We start from the raw sequence: 16,992 nt of genomic DNA, 5'->3' as shown, positions 1-16,992 counted from the left end.
CAGTGCCTCTTGAAAGGAGAGGGCAATACCACACTGCTCACGTTCTGTGGGCGCCACCATGCGGCCGAGCGGCATGACTTGGCTCGTGATGGAGCGAGGAAGGCGATGTTTCCGCTCGTGTGTGCGTTGGTGGTCTACTTGGCCATTCGATTAAAAGCCCCTTTTTGAGTCGCCTAATGTATATATATAGCTTCGGTAACTGTTCGCTTCCTTCACATATATGTGTGTTTGCGTGTGTGCGTGCGCGCGTTCGTGTGTGTGTCGCGTTCGTGCGTGCGTTCGTGCGTGTGTGCGTGTGTGTGCATGCGTGCGCGTGCGTTTGCGTGTGTGTGTATGTGTGCGCGTGTGTGCGTGTATGAAACACAACGGTGGACTCCATATACCGTGTAGCTACTGCAGTGGCGCAGTGGTTATGGTGCTCGGCTACTGACCCGAAGGAGGCGAGTTCCATCCCGGCCACGGTCATAGCATTTCGATGGAGGCGGAATTGTAGAGGCCCGTGTAATATGCGATGTTAGTGCACGTTAAATAACAACTGGCGGCCAATTTATTCGGAGCCCTCCACTACGGTACCTCTCATAGCCTGAGTCATTTAGGACGTTAGATCCCATAAACTATATAACGTGTGGGCCGCAACCAGCGTATCATGTGAGGCCAGGGCCGGCTGCTACAACTCCGCACAGCCTTAAAGATGTACCGCGCAGATCACAAATTTATTATAGTCTAAACCAGCACCTGTAAGGCGCGGCAGGCAGGATGTAGTTAGTCACTGCTGCATGCCAACAACTCACCTGGAACTCGGGCACGCTCTGGGCCAGTGCGCGCAGCTCTCGGCTGAGTGTGAACGCAGTGAGCACGGGGTCGTCGGAGGTGAGCAGGATGTGCACGGGGCTGCTCAGGGCGCGGAAGGCGTTGCGCCGCAGCTGTGACTGTGACAGACGCTCGCCATGGCGCGCCGCCTGTTCGCGGCACGACTCTGCGCACCGGCCTGCGATGAGAGAAAGAGTTCCTTCCAAACACGCATGCGCGGAGCTCTGGTGGCACGCAGTTGTGGACCGCGTAACACCAAGAATATTTAATAAATTATTATTTTATAAGTGGGATCTGAGTGCAGCCAACTCACTGCGAAGAACTTCGTAACGCATTGAAAAACATGAACTTTAAGAATACTTGGACCAGTTTTTTGAGTCACCTGCCTTAGCAGTCACCATTGACGCTACAGGTGATGAAAGTGGACCGCATAATTTATATTTTTTTGATGTCCTATTGCGAGCAAAATTTTACGGCACGTCAGTGTAAGCCAAAAAAAAAGATTGTTTAGGTGCAGTCACATAATTCCGTCGTTGAAATGTGTGTAGGCAATTGCGGACGCGCCTGCTCTATCTGACGGTAATAATACCACTCGACTGGGTGGCGGCTCAGAGCTACAATAAAGGTTTCCCGGAGAACACACGCCACATAAAAGTTTTATCGCGATAGTAAGCAGGACAATATTTTGACGGCCTTGTCGGTAACTGACTGCTAAACAAAGGCAGCTTTAAACTGAGACGCTCACGTATACAGCAACCCGGACAAAGCGCCGGTCTTACCTGATTTATTTCAACGTTGATCGATCAGATATATGATTTTCTAGAAATGCAGGGGCACACTAAAATGAAGCACAAAGCTAACTCATCTATTTGTATAGTGCCGTGGGAGCTGAAAGAACAGCGCGAACCAGTCAGTGTGGGCGTAAAGATGAAATAAACAAGAGTCATATCATAGCCGGACATCGAACCCAACACGGATGTTGGTTCCTGGTAGCCCTTAATAAAAAAACTGTTGCCGCTTAGTGCCTATGTGTGCGTCACCCAACTTTGCACCAGCTGTGATGCCAGTAGGTGCACCAAAGCTGGAAATGCTTTGAGGGCACAAATTTAAGTCCAATGAAGCGAGACTTGCGCTCTTAGCTCCATATTTTTTCAGCTTAGCGTCATCGTCATCCCTCTTTTCCTTTAGACTAATTCTTTGAGGTTATCCTTCGTAGTGCGCTTGCACTACGACTTCCACTCGACCGCAAGGCCTGTGCCTGTTTGGCTATCTGGTCCCCCCATGACCTGGAATAGCTGGGTGCCAACTGATTGGGTTGCAGGTAGGCCACCTAAGTCGCATGACCTCGTGGAGTCATCACAAACTGCCAAATGTGATAGGTAACAGTGCAATAAACTAATAGTCTCGAGGTGTTCATTGGCAAGCGAAAGATGGGTCTTGCAAGCGCCACCAATGTCAGCGCCTGCCATCGCCGGGCAGTGGCGCGTCACCGCCGCACCACTGCGCCAGGAATGGTATGAATAACCAATTGTACTCCAATGGAAATCTGAAATGATGCAGTATCACGCAAACTTACATCACTTGATATATCCACTAAGGTAAACCATTTTAAATCGAGCAAACGCATAGAAAACCAAGTTAAAGCTTGGTAAAGCAGAATCACCGTGCTAGCGCACGAAAATTCGTAAACAGCCCTAAGCTAAACCACCTTTGATTTTTTTTTATTTAGCCGACAGTCCTTCCACCACTTGTGTTTCCGCAGGCTGAAATCAATTCTTAACATCACCACAGCAAAAATTTCGAGAGTAGCCAGTAAGGCGTTTGGGTTATCAAAGTCGATGCGCCTGTAACACCACGTATTGCACGAAAAGCTGGGGTAGCTTTTCCATTTGGCCAGCAACGTAAAAAAAAAAACTGGTATATCCCCATTCAGCAGGTAGCTAATTTGCACAGAAATACATCAATTTCCCTTCATTCAAAATGTTGCCGCTTGTGTTCGCTGGACATCATAAAAAAAAAACAGCGTTGCGCACTTTGCCTTAAGCCTGGTCTACTCTTTCCATATTTGACTTCGTCTAAAAGTAGGGAGCAACTGTGGCATATGAAAAGTTGGCGCGTAGCTTCGCGATGAAGTCACATCTGCGTTAACAGCTGTGTATACGTAGGCGCGAAACTCCACCAGGCGACCCTTGGTCGTTAAACGATTCGTTAAGCACACGTGTGACTGGAGGTCTGTGCAGAGGATGTTCACAGCGCTAAACCGCCCTATCGCAAGCCCGCCGTGCGCTTACTGATAGCCCAACTGATGCACACACTCACACACATGCTGCACATATTTTAGCTGTGACGCCTATTTTAAACCGCAAGTAAAGGCTACCCTAACAACAATTACCAATTTGACTGGGGAAATAAAATTTGTAGTCGCGCACAACAAAACCGAGAGCCACTGGAAACCTGAAGCCGCGGGAGAAATGCCCTTGTGTAAATTCACCAGAATAATTATGTCGACTGTCTAGCTATACTCAGGCCATTCAGTACTAAGTGCTGGTAACCTTGAAACTTCTCTGCACTAATTTAATCGGGCCTGACTTGAGTGCATTCCGTAGAACGCCAGTAGAGATAAATATACCAATTTTCACATTTTCCTGTGACCAGGTTTTTAATTACCATTCTTTTCAAGCGCGCTCAACGCTTGCATACATAATATTACGATAACATCCACATTTGGCTTAGCACACATAATAAAATCAGCCTGTAGCTGACTGACCGAACTTCATGCTTGGTTATCGTGCCTTCTTGCGAACGGCGCCCGAAAATACGCTAAAAATTGCTCCATTCCTCACTTGAGTGGCCAGCCGAATCACCTCCTCCTAAAGTCACGTGGCCTATGAGGCAAAAAGTCTTTAAAGAATCTAAGTGTTGAGTGCTGAACACACGTTTGCTACGCTAGAAGTGAATAAATAGAACAGTTGGTAATATAGCTATTAACAAAATGCTTATTCCAAACTCCAAGAGAGCCTCGACCCATTCATTCAGTTAATTTGCTGTACCATTATCTCTGTGTGTGAGAGAGGGGGGGGGGGGGGGGGTGCGTGTGTGTAATTGGAACTAAGGTTGAAATAATTTTAATCTGTATAATAGATTGCCGCGCACACTGAGGAAAGACTTATTGTGAGCTACAAAAGGCAAATAAACAATATACTGCTAACGTCACCACTGCCTATTTTCAAAAGCAAACAAGGGTGAGATCAACGTATATTTTTCTATTGACGCAAATTGCCTACGTTAGGCCAGAGCGCCGTCCACTCCGAAATTTTAATCATTCCGTCCACTTTGGCACTCAGAATTCAAGGCTAAATGAAGTACAGTGGAAAAAATTTCTCAAATTTAAGAAACGACCCTGTATTCAAATAAAAATGTCCAACAATTCGGTTTCACAGAAGTCAAGGTCTTCTCGTGTAACTGGTTCTCTATGCTATCACAACATTTCTTTGCTGATATCAAATGCAAGGCACTCTAAAAAGACTGCTTTATTAAGCGAATCTGTGCGCATATCTTGAAACAATAGAAAAATTACCATCTTTTAAACCCCAGTATCTTTGCGGTACCGCGACAAAGCATTCTTGGGCCCCGTGCGAACCAATTTATTCGCCTTCGGATCTGGTGCCCACCTCGATTCCATGTGCGGAAGCAAACATAGAAAAAGCGAAAATTTCATGTCTCGCCATACCCGCCGCGGTGGCTGAGTGGTTAGGGCGCTCGACTACTGATCCGGAGCTCCCGTGTTCGAACCCGACCGCGGCGTCTGTGTTTTTATGGAGGAAAAACGCCAAGGCGCCCATGTGCTGTGCTATGTCAGTGCACGTTAAAGATCCCCAGGTGGTCGAAATTATTCCGCAGCCCTCCACTACGGCACCTCTTCTTCCTTTCTTCTTTCACTCCCTCCTTTATCCCTTCCCTTACGGCGCGGTTCAGGTATCCAACGATATATGAGACAGATACTGCGCCATTTCCTTTCCTCAAAAACCAATTATTATTATGTCTCGCCACCGTGACAGCAGCCAGTCAGCCATGACGCCAGTATTTGTCTTCTAAGCGCTTGCCCATAGCAACCGATGCTCCTATCGTGGTAGTCCAAGAAGAGGCGTCCTTTCTTGCGCTCTTCTAGTTAGCTTTACGCTAACTCGAACGACCCGTTATATATATATTTTTTTAGTTTTGACTTCACGACCATGGAGCGACGCTTCTTTAAGAAGCACAAACTGGTGCACCGTTACTGCAGCTGCACGCGAAAGTCGCCAACGGCCAAAAATGATGTTAAGGCCTCTTTCCGGGCTGCTGTGAGTCACTGCATGGCAGATAGCATCACGGAAGCGCATCGAAGCACTTAATGCTGCGGTGGTAGCGTGTCTGCGGAAAGCCTGGGCTTCATCGGCGATGCAAACAGCGCGGTAAACGCCATTAATGCGCAGATTAGGTTTACGGGCACTTTTTCCAGCACGCATCAACCGACTACAAGCACGTGAAATGGATACCATGCGGCAAAAAATGCCGCCAGGAAACGCTGCATTCAAAAGGACACAGAACACTATTAACCTGGTGCTTGCTGGATAAATAAATGCGAAGGTAAAGTTTGAATCTATTTCTTATGAATATTTTTTTTCTCGCTTTTTGCTCACCTGCTGCATATGAGTTCTTCACGACACGACTATACCTTTTATTTTCACCGCTTTTGGTATGTGGCTCTTTTAAAAACGAAGCTGCAAGTCATCACAGTCAGTTTTTTTAATGTTATGAAATTTAATACCATTTACTAAATTTTGTTCCCGGTCTAAGCATATGTACGGCAACTGCACCGCTAAAATGCAAAGCTAAACGCATGTTTTACGGGGAAAAATCTAAGCTCGTCATGCCGTACAGCATGCCGTTTGAAGTGCCTTGAATCTAGACTCAGCCTACTGTCGCATCTTGCTAACCTTGTAGGGTTTTCACAAGTTTCAGGAGAAAAATAAATTGCAGAAGCAATATTTTTCAGATGTAATACGAAATTTGTGAGAGAAGTCACAAAATTATACTAATATGCTCAAAATTAATCACGTAGGTCCATCAAAAAGCGAAATTTTTGCCTAAATTCGCGTCCTCCGTTCAAGGCAATTTTCTTAGCTATAAATTATTCCTGTCCTGCCGAAAGAACATCATATTAAATTTTCAAGAAATTGAAGCACTTGTGCGCACTGTTATACAGTGCCGTGGCTTTATTGATTTCTATGAGTGTCATCCATATACCACGTGAACCTGCATAGCATGTTCGGATAGTGCGCGGTTATGAGCTCTCCGTGCCACAAAGATGCAAAATGACCTCGTATACACTGCGTATCATAAACTCAGAGCGAGTAAGTGCTCGGCTATTTACACTCACAGCCTGGTTCGTGTGGTTTCTGTACGGTGTGGCCTCGGTCCAGGAGCATTTTGGTGATCTCCAGGTCGCCGGCGATGGCTGCCGCCATGAGTGGTGTCATGTTCCCCACGGGCACGGTACACGGCCCATGAGCGCTGAAAAGCAGTTATTCGCCATTTCGCGACCAACCATGGCTATTGTAAGCCCGGGCCAAACAGTTACCTCACTTACTTCAATCATGAACGTGCGCTAGATCCCTGCCACCAGCAGCAATGTGATCCTCACTGTGGTTTTTAGTCGCACACACTAAAGTCCCATAACCTTATTCCGCATATCTTTACACAACTGGTCGACACGGCAGAACTCGCTTTCAAGGTGCACCGAAACACTGACGCAAACCTTTCTTTGCACCTAATAATCTGCTGATGCAGCCAGGCTGCGACTTCCACAAGAAGTTTCCGATATCTCGCTGCAAAGTACGAGACTTGTATTCGAATCTGCTTTCTCTATGAGCAGAATAACACAACGTAGTACGCAACGTTATTAGCGCACCTTATTTTCACTCTTGATTCGAAGCGTTTAACGCACATACAAACTCTTAATATTCATTCGCTCGCAGTAAACAAAAGACGGGGAAAAAACTATAGAGCGAATAACCGGACGATGACTTTCTCTTATATTGTTCAACAACAGAAAATCGTAGCTGCTCACTATTTGACCTCCGCAGAAACCTTCCAGCTTTCAGTTGCTTTCTTTGCGAAGGTAATAATGAGGACCATTCGCTTTTGCTTTTACTTTTTTTTAAGTTTTAGGTTCTGAGAAAAGTGGGTGCGTTAGAGGCTACATTTAATTTCAACTTTTGTTTCTGGTACGGCTTGAAATACAGCTTTTCATTACAGGGTGGACCAGTCATGGTTTAATCTCTTTATTCAAGCAGCGAGACAACTAGCACTGTTTCCAGCAAAACAAAAATGCAACAGGAATGCGCGTGGTGAAGCTTAACAACCTTCACAGAAAACTTTCGTACCTAACCCAGTTTTGTCGTACATGCATGAACGCCATACGGGCGCACTTAAACTCTTCTCGTTAGGGGCAAAGGGAACGTTGAGCTCGATTTCCTGAATTTAATTGCAGACCGTTCCCTTGTTATTCTGTTTCTCATCATTCATTTCTCTTTCCGCTATTTCGTTTCTAAGGTTTCTGGTGGCATTTAATGGGATGTGCTATACTTTTATTGGCCGTTCTCTTCTCAATCCCGGTCGATAACATGAAGCTGTGGGACCGTGCATTGTATCTAGCGCACATAAATTTTTAATGTGTCATGCATCGTGACGCTGTTTGCTGTTACTTTTACAAGCAGGCCTGTTTTTCAAACGCAAAAAGCATTGCCTGCCCGGCGTTTCTGAGAAGCGAAGAGGAGAACTCTCCACTTGCTGAACGAAAATTGCCGCTCTTCCTTCTGGCTATTTCAACCATTCCGTAAACGGGTCATTGCTTGACGCTCAATTGTCGCCGTTAAGCCAGGTGTCAGACTCTTGATTGCAATGTTCAGTGCGTTTAGCTACGTCACGCCTAGTCGCGCTTTCAGCCACGCATTCCAGTCGCTGTCAGTCTCTAGAAATTATTTTTGCTCAGTATTCAAGGAACATTCTTATATGAGGGATGAGTGAAAATTCTTTCGATGTGATTCTATGATACGTTCTAGACTCAGAAAGCACGTCACAATCGCCAGCAAGCACTGCGCAGACTCACCCGTCGAGCAGGATGCGCGTGAGGCGTATGTCTCCGCGCTGTATGGCCACCAGCAGGGCGCTCTGCACGTGGTCGGCGTCCAGGGCTCGCAGGCGCAGCAGCTCCACGCTCACGTCGACGTCGCCGTTTTGCGCGGCCACTTCGAGCGCCCGCAGACCACGCATGTCGCAGCAGTTCACGTCGAGCGACGGGTGGGCCTGCGCGTCCCGCCTTTTGTCAAGCTGTCCGCAGTCGAACAATTATAACCAAGAATAATTTTAGCCAACCATAGAGCCGATTTTCTAGTGTGTGGGAGGAAAATGATACTTGTGGCTCCAAAAACAGCAATTGGCGCATGCATTGTCGGCACGTCGTTGTTGGTTTTGCTTGTTTAACTTCACTCTACTTAAACCAATTACATTATTGAGTGTTGTAGATTAAGGCTTTGCGCTACTTATATGAAGGAACGCTGTTTCCCGCTTAACGGGACACTGACAACGATTCGAAGTTGGCCGGTATCAATGATGGCATTCTACGAGTAAAAAAGAAACTCAACGAAAAACAAGCTTTGATAAACTCGAAACCCGTCACGGTGGCTGAGTGGTTAGAGCGCTCGGCTACTGATCAGGAGTTCCTGGGTTCGAACCCGACCGCGGCGGCTGCGTTTTTATGGTGGCAAAACGCTAAGGCGCCTGTGTGCTGTGCGATGTCAGTGCACGTTAAAGATCCCCTGGTGGTCGAAATTATTCCGGAGCCCTCCACTACACCACCTCTTTCTCCCTTTCTTCTTTCACTCCCTCCTTTATCCCTTCCCTTACGGTGTAGTTCAGGTGTCCAACGATATATGAGACAGATACTGCGCCATTTCCTTTCCTCCAAAAACCAATTATTATTATTATAAACTCGAACGAACCAAAGCACAAAATGTATGTGTCGCCATCAGTGGCTAGTTTTGAAAGTAAACTGCGTGCGTCGGCAGCGGATTTTGTTGGCGGATCTTGGAGGCTATATGCTGCACCGCCATACACTTAAAAAGTCCGGCAAAAGTCGTTCTCGACGCAGACATCAAAGTTTAAATCGGCCTTGAGGGGGTTGTGAAATTCTATTTCCCCACTTATAAATGCGTCTTTTCCGGCACAAGTGTTACCTTCCACAAAAAGAACCGGGCAATCTTTATTTACTGCGCACAATCTAGTTGTCCTCAATGTCGCTTTAAGGGCAGCTTATCATTTCCTGTTAAAAATCATTGCACCTGAGCTTGAACAATGGTTTCTTGCAACTGCCTAACAATGGAATTATATCCTCTATGGGCCCTATAATTTCTACGTAAATGACTTAACGAAGCCTCAAGCTTCAATCAATTCATATTATTTTATTTATTTCAGAGGTCCGTCTTAATGCGTTGCACACAATAATATATAGTGTAAATTGAAGAACAAATTGCTAGCCTCAAGTTAAGAACCCTATTCTATTAATGCAAAATTATTGGTAGCACATTCAAGTAATGCAGGCTGATACGTGAGACTTGACATAGGGATTAGCAGCATTTATTCAACATTAAAGGCATTTTGGTTAGGACATTACGTAAGAGAAAGGGGGAGATCAGTAACAAATCAAAATAATCACTGTAATGAGCAGAGTTACAGTCAGTATGCACGAACACAACCAAAGAAATGACTTCATGATTATTGAATTCAAAAAATCAATCAATATGTTATCATAATGAGCACTTGGAATAAAGAAAAATGACCATAGAAGCGAAATAAATATAACATAGCATTAAGTGAAGAACATTCTGGGGCACAAACATGTATAAAAATAATAAAAGGAGAGCACTCAGCAAGGCGAACAACCTTTTGATGCAGAGACGGCAAGTTTTTAGTTCTTGAAATGCACTGTCAGCAACTACATGAACTTAAACAGGTCTTTTACAGTGACTATGAAATTATGTAGCACACTCCATACTGCAACGGCGCCGGGCAGTGTTACGTGTACATCAGAAAACCATTCTTATAAAATTATTATGTGGAAATGGCGTATGTTGCAAGTAGAGCCGTAAGTGATAAGGTGTTGTAATGCGCTGCGCTGATCTACAAGACAGCCGAATGTCAAAGCAAAAGTCGGAGCTTTCCACCCATGGCATTAAATAAGCGGGCAGCATATCATCTACACGATATCATCAGAGCACTCACATATCCCTCCCCATTGTCTTTACCATAACTGTTTTGCGAAATAACTGCTGCTTTTGAATTGACGCTTACGATCTTGATGTTTTAAATGAGTTTCCGTTCCACAGTCATTCGAGTTGAGCTGTTTCTAAAGGGATATGCAGTTTCAACACATTTTGGTGAATAATTTTTTTTAAATAATTCCAGGATTCATCAAATCATAAAATATTATTCGTATCTATAGTTAGACCCTACTCCGAAAACAAAATAGCGCAGATACCTCGTTCCGGTCCCGTATCAATAGCAGATAGGCCTCTTCAAACCGGACATCACAGTTTTTGCTCAGAGGAGTTGGGAAGTAAGTACTTCAGCGGCGAGAACGTAAGGTTCAAGCGAGAGATATCTGTGGTACCTTAGCAATCTGCTAAGACTGTACAGATTATAGACGCTTGGAAGCTCTAGCAGAGTGGAACGAGATAAGGTACAAAGGCCCAAACTTTGCATATCTATTTACTGCGAACGAATCCTGTAGTGCAAAACAGAAAAAGACGCTGTGACATTATCCTGAACCTGTAAGAGCTATTTCGTAGAAAAAAGATGTAATTTTGGCAGGTTTTTTTCGACAAGAAGCTTTTTGTAGAAGACAATGCTCAAATCGTCCCCTCAATCATATGCGTCGGTGCTGAAGTGGGGCTAGAAAGCAGCAGGTTTCGAACAGTACTTGGGCGCTGCGTTCATAATCCACCACATCAGTACCGTGTATTGTCGTCTGCTACAGAATATTTTGCCATCTGCTCCAGAAATTTCCAGTGAGAACCTCCAAATGAAATGACCGCCACCGCAGCTCCGTCGCTGCACAGTTTCCCATCGGCTTCAGGAAGGACATCTTACCTGAAGCACGGCCCTGAGTCCGAGTATGTCGCCATCTCGCACGGCGTCCAGAAACCGCTGCTCCTCCGGCTGGAGCCGTAGACTCCTCTGAATCAGCGCCCGGCGCCTCACCACGGGCTCGTGAAGAAGCGATCCGCCTCCTTCGAAGGCAACGTTATCCATGTTTGGTCGCTTGGCCTACCGCCCGCCGCCTTCTGGGACACGGCAGCTCGTCGGCCGGTGAGTTTCAGCCCGCGCTCCTCGTAGGTCTTCTCGAACAAGAAGCCTTGCTGGAACGGCAGGACATCGCACATACTACTCAAAATATTGCTGCTAATGCATATTCGTGACAGACCGACAATCGCGGGACTTGCTACACATATTAGCACTTTCCAGTGCTTCTAAAATGTGAGCTGTCTTCGGGGCGTCGGTTTGTTACAGATAGCACTAAAGTAGCAGAGGAATATTCTGAATCGTTTTTTTTTCTGACTTCAGTGGCCAAGAGCCCACGTGAGTGGGTAGTACCGTTTCACCGCCTCCCGCACAACTCCTATCAACCCCGCCCTTCTTAGAACGCCCGCTCCCCGGAGCGCATAGTCGAGGCTCACCTGTGCAACTTTCTTAATTGCAGGCTTTCTAGTTACGACATCTTTGCGTCTCGTCACTCATCACCACTGGCCTTGTTCAGCACCAACCCAAAAGCACTTTGTGAAATACCTGACTTTTGCTGAGAGAGAGGGAGAGTTGACTCAGAGGAAGCGCTTCTTGGCGTCACATACGGAGAAGTCAGTGTAGGCAACCACACCACGAGCCATTTTGGGAAAGCTGTACGGGAACACTTGGCGGAAGAGAATATATGGCAGGTGTGCTTTCCACATGTTCGCGGAGCACGCGTCATCGCGGATCTCCCCAGCCTAGGCGATTCGACTCCAGGCCTCGCAGCGCTTTCCCTGGTTATTTTTGCCTGTTCTCGTTCAATTTATGTCGTGCGCGGAGGCCCAACAGCTGACGACCAGCGCAACATTGCCCGCATGTCGTTGTTTTACCCACATCCGCGGGAATCAAATAGGATTGAAGTGAGATCGCACATATTGCAAAGCTGGACAGACAGCGTATACGCGTTCCGACATAATGATCTTGCGAAGCTACTTTTTTAGCTGACAGTTATTCTGCTAGACTGCAGTACCCTCCCGGATGTAAGGGCAGTTGGCCGTTATTGCGAGTGCTTGAGCACATGTGACAGACATCTACCAGGTCACGGAACAGCACCACAAACTCTCGTGTTTATTTACTTATAGTTTCGCTACGGTAGAGCAATTGCCGGCAAAATAACTGCGAGGTTAATCCCCCCTGTAGCTCATTACCTCGAACACAACGTTAGCAAAAAAAAAATAACTTGCTGCTCTCCTTTAATCTAACTGAACGTCAGTCATTCATTTTGAGGGAACGTCAGATAACTAATATGTCACGCGGAATAGCAATCCATTACATAAACTGCCTAACAGTTTCCATATTATCTTAAAGTGCAATAGTTGCCAGCAGCTTTTGCCTCCATTTTGTCAAATGATTGCAGCTTGAAGGAGAACGCTAATTGGCGGAACAGAGCTAAGCGGAAATTAGCGAGCGGAGCACCGTCGGTGTATATGCAGCAGACTGAATGCCCTCATCTATGTCTGCCGATCTTCACATTATATTCGTTCAATTGCAAATAAAATCATGTGAACTTTTTTCAGCAAGACACTTAACGTGCAAGTAAGAAGTCTGTAGGCATTTCACAGCGACAGGGTGTCTTCCAGTAGAAATGGAACAAAACCTCAAGCGGTGTATAAACAACTATTTGAGGTAATGCACCGGATTAGGGCTTGAGCGCTGCCGGTACAAGGCAGGTAATAGATGGTCACATTTAGAGACATCTGTCGTGTAGGGAGCAGGATTCAGCCGACAAATGTAATAACGGTGAGAGTAAGCGGCATACTCTGAAAGGGAGCAACGACCTGCTGCTGCCCTTGATGCAGCTTGTGTTGCCTACGCAACTCTTAGTGCAGTGTGTTCGGCGTTAGAGATTTTTTATTTACACCTTTGTTTTAGATGCGCAGCTCAAATTTTCGCCTTTGCGTAACAAAAGCAGCATAAGAGCGTTCTCAGAATTAACTGCGTCAGATTCATAGCACTTTGACGCCGAAGTATTTGGCATCCACCTTTTAGCCGAGATGGAAATGTACAGCGTAAATAAAGATGAGGACACAAGGAAGATACATAGAACACACGAGCGCTGTGTTCCATCATGAATCACCAACATGCCCAGAATGCCAACTTCAGCCAAACTGAAAAGTTATTCGGGTAGACTTCAGAGTCACCGCCCACTTAAGTACATGTCACTCAAGGGTATCTTCATAATAGGGCCGCCGAAAAATGCATTGATTGCGAAAGCATTTTTTATTTGTTATTTTTTACGTTCTTTAATATAATGACACGCCACCTCATTAGCATGCAGGTGTAAGGCCGTGCATATACCAGATTCATTATTGCTCTCCTTCAAGCAACGCGGTTTTGTGGCCTATGAACTCTAGGCCACAAAAACGCTCTCATTCTTGGCGAACCAACGTGGACCTAGTATGTACTTACAAGATCAAAGTGATTCTCTTCTTCCTACGGTTATCCAAGTTCAACTGCATCATGACTTGCCTGAGTTTTTTGGTGTTGTCTAGAAGCACCAAACGCAGAAGGCTGAAATGGATTTTGCTCGAAATTGTGAGGTCTTTTAATATTTGAAGAACAAAAACAGCTCAGCAGCAGGGAAAAGAAAGACGGGGGCAGGCGCTGTCCCGTCTTCTTTCTGTTTTTTTTTTTGAAGCGATGTTTATTGCCTCAGGGCATAAAAACTATGAAGTGAGAGATGAGTAAGATGCTTAAATAAATTAAAAAAGGTGGGCTGATTTGATGAAATCAAGAAGTGAACGATGATATGGACCCTGTGTCCAGGCAATATAGGAATCCGGATTGTCCGGTCAGAGTCCCACTGCCGCCAGGTGCCGAATTCTCGTCAGCTTCAGCGCCGGGCAGTCCCACGATAGGTGGCGGATATCCGCCTAACAGTCTCTGTTCTTGCGGGGATATAAATCTTTTAAATGCGCCCACTTGGCTGTCGCAGCTGGAGTTAGGGCAACCCCGACCCGTATTCTCCGAAGCGCAACCACCTCTTCACGGGTAAGACCACGGGGGAGGGTTACCGCACACGAAGGGATTAGAGCACGTGTGCGGCGCCGGATGTGTTCCGCTCTTGTAAAAAGGAGGGTGATGTCATCCAGAGTGAGGACTCGAAGCAAAGACGAGGTTGGGGTCGAAAGGCGAGTCGCAGAATATGCGCGGCTTTGTGCGCTCAGGAGGTCACGCGGGACCCACTCAATACGGATTTGCTGCGGGATGCGTGCCGCTAGACGATGGATGTCTTGGCAGATTTCTGGGGTGCGACTGACTCGTCGCAGTAGGCATGTGACGTGAAGGGCGTCGGAGCAAATGACAATGTGGGCAGTGGGTAACATGGGAACGGCGGCCACAGAGCAAAGTGCCTCTTTGCTCTGTGGCCGCAGGCATCACCGCACAGGAGGAGGAAGGAGGTTCTGAAACACGAAACCTTGACGTTTTGTTCAGAGCAAGCTTGCAAGGACAATAAACTGCCGTTGTTGTATCGCAAGCCTGGATGCTTGCGTCAACGTACATAACGATGGAGCCATGCGGCAGATTAGCGTCTTGCTGTGTAATTCGGTCGCGAAACGACGATGCCGCGAGGGTAGATGGCCGACGTAGATCAGTTGGCTTGTTGTCGCTTAGCTGCACAAAACGCCAGGGAGTAAGAACTGGCGGGCGCGGCTGTAGAATGGAGTGCGATGAAGCATATGCCATAAGTGCACACGTTGTGTGTAAGGCTTGACTTTAGGCGGCGAGCAACGCGTCGTTGCTGCATCAGCTCGTCTAGTGTATTCAGCTGCGCATGTTCTTGGAGCGCCACGATCGGGGTAATGCGGGGAAGGCAAGTGATGACCCTCATTGCCTCTCGATTAATAGCTTCTACACGATCCGACTGAGCCCTCGTCAAATTCTGTAATTGGGCCTGGTAAACGAGGCGCGGTTGCACAACCGCCCGCACCAGATGTCGTGCAACATGAGAGCGGGCTCCGCCTGTTTTAGAAGCAATGCGTCTAATCAGACCCAACGCCTGAATTGCTTGCTGTTTAGCCCGAGAAGTCCAAGCAGTTCCTATTCCTTACACGTGTATTGTCAAGCCCAAGATTTTTACGGTCGAACTTTCTTGAATTGGAGTTCCGGTTAGATGGAGACGACTTGGTGTTGCAGCCAGTTTACGGCGCCCCCAGCGGTTGGCGACTGACACGAACGTGGTTTTGCTCACAGAAAGCTGCAGACCAATTGAAGAAGCAAAAGTCGACGTAATATCTATGGCTGGCTGTACGCCTGCTGCTTGATTCATCAAGTCGTTGTGAGTGCTCCACACCGTTATGTCGTCAGCATACAATAAGAACTTAATCTCCGAGACATCATTTAAGCTCCAAGCAAGGGGGATGAAAGCAATATTAAATAATGTTTGCCATGACACCGTTCCCTGGGGAACGCCGCGAAGAGGCTCAAATGATCCGACGGCCTCACCGCTGAGGCGTTTAGCAAAGTGTCGGCCTTCAAGGAAGTATTTAACAAATTACACACTCTAACGGGGAAATGCAGCATGTCAAGGGATTCTAGGATGGCAACATGTCTGATATTATCGTACGCCTTTTCAACGTCTATGGCCAGTACAGTACGTACATTGTGGCTGCGAGTTGAGGCCAGAACTGCTGACGCCAAGACAGCCAGTCCATCTTCTGTACCTATGGACGTGCGAAAGCCAATTTGGGCGGGATGGTAGAAACTATGGGGCTCAAGCAACCACGAAACTCGTGTGACAAGCATTTTTTCGGTAAGCTTGCATAATGTTGGCGTAAGCGATATAGGCCGGAAATTTCCGAGGTCTGTCGTCGGCTTCCCGGGCTTTGGTATGGGAATCACTATAGCCGATTTCCAGGTTTCTGGTACGACGCCTTCTATCCATACCTTGTTAATGGTGGCGAGGAGCTGAGGCAGTATAGCGGAACTTATGTTCTTGTAAACCTCGTACGCAATGGAGTCCAGAGTGGGCGCAGTCTTCCGACGGTCCTCGTCTAATGCTGCAAGCAACTCGGGCATTGAAAATGGTCTTGCAATTTCCTTGGCGTCGGCTGTAGATGGGAGATTATCTACATATGCTGGAATGGCATCCAAGAATGCTCCTATGACCCTTGGAGGCAACACATCATACTTGGGGAAAAACCTCCGCGCTGAATCTCTGGCGAAATCATCCGGAGATAAGTTAGCGGCCAAGCATGCTGTGGCCGCTGCGTCAGGACGACGAGAACCATGTTCCATCGCACGAAACGTTCTCCAGAGAGCAGCATTCGATCACTTTGTCGAGAACTGCTGACACCACGCATGCCGTTGTCGTCGCGAGATATCGCGTTCATATCTGCGAGTCTTGGCAGTAAGGTAATTCAGCCTTGTCCGTGCTTGCGCAGAAGTCGTATCTCGGGAAGCTGCCATCTCCGCCCAGCTGACACCGCCCAGCTGACAGCTCACCTCCGTCCAGCTGACAGCAGTAGCCTTATTCAGCGCAGTTTGTATGCAGTCCACCAGTAGTGCAGATGATTGTAGGGAGAGATCTTCGACGGTGGTGCGAAACGTGTCCCAATTGACCACGGAACACCTACGGCGTAATCGGCGGGCCCTTGATGGATGGTGACCGATTATGATAGGATGGTGGTCATACACCAGCAGCCTGGCTCCAGGTGCCACGATGGATTCCTAGGTCCTGACCACCACGTAAGTTCCGGAGCATATGTTGGGCTGCCAGCATGATGGTTGAGTAAAACAAACAGCGCATCCGCGAATGCGTCCCGCACACGTCTACCACAGGGGATTGAAGTGGGGTAC

At 47.0% G+C, this 16,992-nt stretch overlaps 1 protein-coding gene across 1 annotated transcript in view; it reads right to left on the bottom strand.

Moving 5' to 3' along the window:
* Positions 1-11,261, bottom strand: part of LOC144119093 (short transient receptor potential channel 3-like) — a 34,962-nt gene extending 23,701 nt beyond the window's left edge. The window contains exons 1-4 of the mRNA XM_077651809.1: positions 10,999-11,261; positions 7,961-8,157; positions 6,230-6,363; positions 792-988 (exon numbers count right to left, since the gene is read on the bottom strand). Of these exons, the coding sequence (XP_077507935.1) occupies positions 792-988; positions 6,230-6,363; positions 7,961-8,157; positions 10,999-11,160 (690 nt within the window). The 5' untranslated portion in view covers positions 11,161-11,261. The remainder of the gene's footprint in view (positions 1-791; positions 989-6,229; positions 6,364-7,960; positions 8,158-10,998) is intronic.
* Between the last annotated feature and the right edge of the window lie 5,731 nt (positions 11,262-16,992).

Source organism: Amblyomma americanum, chromosome 2, assembly GCF_052857255.1.
Source record: "Amblyomma americanum isolate KBUSLIRL-KWMA chromosome 2, ASM5285725v1, whole genome shotgun sequence".
Lineage (NCBI taxonomy): Eukaryota > Metazoa > Arthropoda > Arachnida > Ixodida > Ixodidae > Amblyomma > Amblyomma americanum.
The sequence above is the reverse complement of the archived record's forward strand: the minus strand, read 5'-3'. Positions and strand labels throughout refer to the sequence as shown.